The sequence below is a fragment of the Perissodus microlepis genome, chromosome 12 (genome assembly GCF_051167445.1).
Source record: "Perissodus microlepis isolate ML-2025 ecotype Zambia chromosome 12, ASM5116744v1, whole genome shotgun sequence".
Lineage (NCBI taxonomy): Eukaryota > Metazoa > Chordata > Actinopteri > Cichliformes > Cichlidae > Perissodus > Perissodus microlepis.
In genome coordinates this window covers 30,951,976-30,957,210 of record NC_140472.1, presented here as the reverse complement: position 1 = coordinate 30,957,210, position 5,235 = coordinate 30,951,976, and the positions used below count along the sequence as shown (strand labels likewise).

Genomic DNA, 5,235 nt, shown 5'->3' with positions numbered 1-5,235 from the left:
TCTTTAATTTCCTAGCAGTTACTGCACAGGTGCATTTATCTTAAAAACAGTAATTGTATGTTAATATATATTTTTAACAGGGAGTGGTGCTTGATGACAGAATTCATCATTGCTGAGTCACCAACCTGATTGGATTCCTCCATCCAAATGACTGCTGCTGTGGTGACCCAGACCATCCTCTGCACCTCTTACTGGACCTGCAGATAAACACTTCCTTCAACAACTGTTTCACCCTCACTGCCACAAGGATACAGAAAATCTACACCTCACACCACAATCCCTGTACTCAGTTTAGATGTAAGCTCCTTATTGTGTCATATTATGTATTGATTTATTGAACACTTCACTTTTTTGTATTTTTTTTTTGTGTGTGTGTCATTGGCTGCTGTAACAAAGTAATGTCACGACGTCTGGGATAAATAAAGTATCGGTTGTCTTGTCATGGATTCATTTAATGCATTTATAAGAGGTCTACAGTGTTCTTTTTCATTTAAAAAAGTGGATGTGATTGACAACTTCAAGGCAGTAGTACCTTAAACATGACTTTGACCAGCAACTGATTTGTGACATTTCTGTGTTGTCACAGTTTAATGTCATATCAACAAGTTTAAATCAGTTTCAGTTCAAGGCAAACTTGAAAGTTGGAGTCTAAAAGTTTAACAGCTTATGCAGGTTTGAGGTCACAGCCCAGGAAGTAAAAGCAGACAGTAGTGTGTTTGGTGTTTATTAATTAACTAGAACACCATTACAGCAGGTGAATTCTCTAAAAGAACTTTGCTTTCTTGAAGGACTGTAAGGTACAAGCTGTAAAGATGTGACATTTGATGAGTGTAGAAACTTGCCTAAACTGTAACGTGTTCAGAGACATTCAGAGATCCTGTGATCTTGAACTCTGACTACTTACAGGATGTCAGTTTACAATAATAGAGAAATCTTTAATGGAATCTGGTCAAAGGAAATAAACTTCACTGGTATACATTTAGTTTATAACAAGCATATTTTAATGATGTATTATTTGAAACAATGAACTTTTGATTTTATGTATTTCAGCTGCATTTTACTCAAAATTATTGCTTCATGTTCATGAGGGTCAAGAATTTTTTTTGAGTGTGAGAGCAGGGCTCTGGTAGGTTGACAATCTAAACCTTGTGATTAATCGAAATTTCTGTCCTTTTGAACTTTAGTTCAAACTGCAGATAAAAATTCTGAGAACATATTGACTTGTGCTACATGAACTTCTGAAACACCACAGCTTCATCTTCTTTGTGTCATTTTTATGTTCTGTTTAGCTTTTCTTTTGTTTTTAATTAAGAGGTTAAGACATTATCGCTTTTGTGTCGTTTTAAAGAGCACAAACTGGAAACTGTTTAAATGACACAGACAGCGCCCTCTGGCGGACACAAAAATTCAAAATGAAAATGAAAGTAAATTCCGACACTACTGAACTGAACTGAGCTGAGACGCCATTACAGGGAGTCAGATCTCTGCTGAAAAACACACATTTGGAGTATTTTAATCAGAAAGTTCGAGAGACACTAATTTGGTGAGTTAAAAATAATTAAAGATCAAATGGCTGAGAAACTCGGACTTTTTGAAAATTTCCTGAGCTGCCATGTGTGTTCAGAGACTTTCAGAGATCCTGTGTCTCTGAGCTGCAACCACAGCTTCTGTTCAAGCTGCCTGCAGAAATTCTGGGAACAAACTAAAAACAAAAACTGTCCCATTTGTAAAAGAAAATCTTCAAAGGATCATCCACATGTGAACTTTACACTAAAAGAACTTGCTGATTCATTTGCTGGGAGACAGAAATCTGGATCATCTGAGACAGAAAAGGGAGAGAAGAAATTTACAGTGGTGTGCAGTAAACATGAGGAAGAGCCTAAACTGTTCTGTGTGGACGAGCAGAGAGTTGTGTGTCCTGTGTGTGACTTTTCTCTCCACCAGAGTCACAAAGTGGTTCCTGTAGAAGAAGCAGTCAGTGACCTGAAGGAGCAGCTGAAATCTGACTTAAAGTCTCTGCAGGACAAGAGGAACAAACACAAACAAGTGGAGAAAACATACAATAAAGTGATTCAACACTCCAAGAAGCAGCTGTTGTCCACAGAGAGGCAGATCAGAGCAGAGTTCAACAAGCTCCAGCAGTTCCTGAAAGAGGAAGAGGAGTCCAGACTGGCAGCTCTGAGGGAGGAAGAGGAGCAGAAGGGGAGGACAATCAGCAGAGAGATGAAGATGATTGAGGAGCAGATCTCCTCTCTGTCAGACAGCATCTCTGCTGTTGAAGAAGAGCTGCAGAAACACAGGGTGCCATTCCTCAGCAGTTATAAAGACACTCAGAGCAGAGCCAGAGCCCAGAGCTCAGTGTCAGATCCACAGCTGGTCTCAGGAGCACTGATAGATGTGGCCAAACACCTGGGCAACCTGTCCTTCAGAGTGTGGGAGAAGATGAAGGAGAAGGTCCACTTCAGTCCTGTCATTCTGGACCCAAACACTGCACACCCCCATCTCTATCTGTCTGATGATCTGACCAGTGTGAGGAATGGAGACACAAATCAGCAGCTTCCTAATAATCCAGAGAGAAACACTTATGGTGCCACTGTTTTTGGATCTGAGGGCTTCAGCTCAGGGAAACACAGCTGGGAGGTGGAGGTGGGAGACCATCCTAGCTGGCTTGTGGGTTTAGTTAAAGAGTCAGTTGACAAAAATGAGCAATCTGCTTCACCAAAGTACGGATTCTGGTGTTTAGTTTATCGCAGTGGAAAATACACTAATGTTGTTGGTCAGACTGTGAAAGTGAAGAAGAGTCTCCAGAGGATCAGAGTCCAGCTGGACTATGACAGGGGGGAGGTGTCCTTCTATGACCCTGAAGACATGACTCACATCTACACTCACAGAGACACTTTCACTGAGAAACTCTTCCCATTTTTTAATATTGGAAATGCAGGAGACGCCAAAACCTCTGATATCAAAATCTGTCAAAGTGAGATTTGATTGTAAAGTGATTCTTTATTTTAACTGGGTTTTTTTTGTCTTGTTTTGTTTTGGGGGTTTTTTTTTCCTTCAGTCCAGCAGCTTAATTTTAGGGAAATTATTAATCAAACTAACTTCATTATGAGGTTTTTTATTTTATTTTATTGATTCAATGGAACTATTAGCAATTCAGTGAAACCAAAGGAGCTTTTTCTTGTGAAAATCTGACCCACTCGAGTTTCTGTAAGAAATTTTTGCTTTTAATATTTTTGTTTCTTTTAAATTAATATTTTCACAATATTTCTCATGTTGTTTATTTAAATATTTTATTAATTTTAAAATCTAAATGATGATGATTTCTTTGCTTTTCAAAGTTGTTGAGTATGAACAGTAAACTGTGACACTTCTTTAAAGAAGGATTAATGATTAAACTTGTGTCACATCAGCAAGAGTCAACTTTAAAACTATAAGATCTAAATTATCCTGAATATCAGCATCTTGTTTTCAGTTAAATAACATTTTATAGTAACATGTCTACTTTACAGTTTTCCAAATTCAAAGAAATGACTTCTAAGTTCTGAAACTGTCTCATCAGCAGGTTAAAAATGTTTAAACAGATAAAATTACAATATGTTTACTTCAGCAGCATCTTCATTTCAGCCATTTCAGTTGATTATTGAAAATCACTAAATGTCTCTGTGAAGTGAAATAAATCAAATTCGGTGATTCTGTTGTTGTTGTGTTTGACTGTAAATCAGCTTTCAGACACATTCAGTCATTGGTTCAGATTTATTTAACATGAAACTTCACTTTGATTGTTGTGTAAACATTTACTGACTCCTTAGAATAAATGATCATTTACTTCTGTTGGTTTGTAAATACAAACATTCACATGTAACCTCAGCTCTCTTAAACTGCATATCAGAGAAGACTTGTGCAGTTTGCTTTGATGGAGTCACTGATTCTCACTTTGGTCTGATCCTCACAGAAATCAAATGCAAATGTTGATAAAGTTTACATTCTCACACCTGTATGTTTATAAACTCTAACATATGTTGTTTAAGAGTAAAAATAAAATTCAGACGTATCCTACAGAAATATTTACACACCGACAGAGCTGAAAATAGTTTGTATGAACAAAGCTGCAGAGATGTCAGCTGAAGGTCAGATTTTATAATATTTCTTTAAAAACATTTAACATCTAAACAGGACTGCAAAACAAATTTTCCTGACATGCTGCCATGTATGTTGTTGTGAGACCTTCGGAGATCCTGTGTCTCTGAGATGCCATCATAGCTTCTGTTTAAGCTGCCTGCGAAGATTCAGGGAACAAGCTAAAAACAAATTCTGCCCCACTAGCAGCAGGCAGCCATCTCTGATAGTTTGAGCTTCTGATGTTTTATAATAAGGTTTTAATTTTAATTTTTACACTTTACTCTGAGTTTCAGTGTTTCAGTGAATCAAAAGTTATTATAACTCTCATTCCTATTTTATTTTTAGCTGACATGTTAGAATATTGATCACAAAGCTGTTCAGCAAGTTGCCTCTGTAACGTGAAACAAAAATCAATTTAGGTGATTTTTTGTTGTTGTGGTCCACACTGCACTGAGACAAGCATAAAACACGAGTAGTTTATGGAACAACTTTAGTATTTGACAGGAGAAGTTCACCTTTTGTTCCACCATTCCTGCCTACTGCACACAGTACATGACAAACAAAACTTATTAGAGCAACTTAGAGGTTTCTGTTTGCCTCATCCGGTGTCACAGAGATCCACTAGCAGACACATTTGAAAGGAATAGAAAAATAGGATTAATAAATAAAAACAGTAAGACCAGGGTAAATGACACAGAGGCTTCAATAAGAAGCCAAAACAGTATGTGCAGATTAAGTGCCGTAACTGGCTATTTATTAAAAACATTACTAAAACTGTATGAAAAATGGGAAAAACACGAGAAGACATATCTGACAACTGTGGGAAGCCAACCAACCCCACTAAACAGACATGTAAACAAATTCTATCGCCAGAAAAAGTGAGTGAATTCCCAGCATGCCAATAGAATCAAAACATTTCAGAGAATAAAACTATGAATCACTAAGTAAAACAATATATCAGTACAGAAACAATAAAACATTACAATATCTAAAACAACTAATAATAAGTCCAACATTTTGTTGGTCACTTCAAACTACACGAGGAACCCAGCACAGTCAAAGGAAATGGCTGCAGGTAGTTTTCACCTATTTATCCACTTGTGCTCTACTTGG

General features: G+C 37.1%; 1 protein-coding gene across 1 annotated transcript; it reads left to right on the top strand.

Annotated features, from left to right (window-relative positions):
- The first annotated feature begins 1,446 nt into the window (after window positions 1–1,446).
- LOC146376623 (E3 ubiquitin-protein ligase TRIM35-like) lies at window positions 1,447–3,184 on the top strand. The gene has a single exon (XM_084947450.1). The coding sequence runs from the start codon at window positions 1,570–1,572 to the stop codon at window positions 2,986–2,988; it is 1,419 nt and encodes a 472-aa protein (XP_084803576.1). The 5' UTR covers window positions 1,447–1,569; the 3' UTR covers window positions 2,989–3,184.
- The last annotated feature ends 2,051 nt before the right edge of the window (window positions 3,185–5,235 follow it).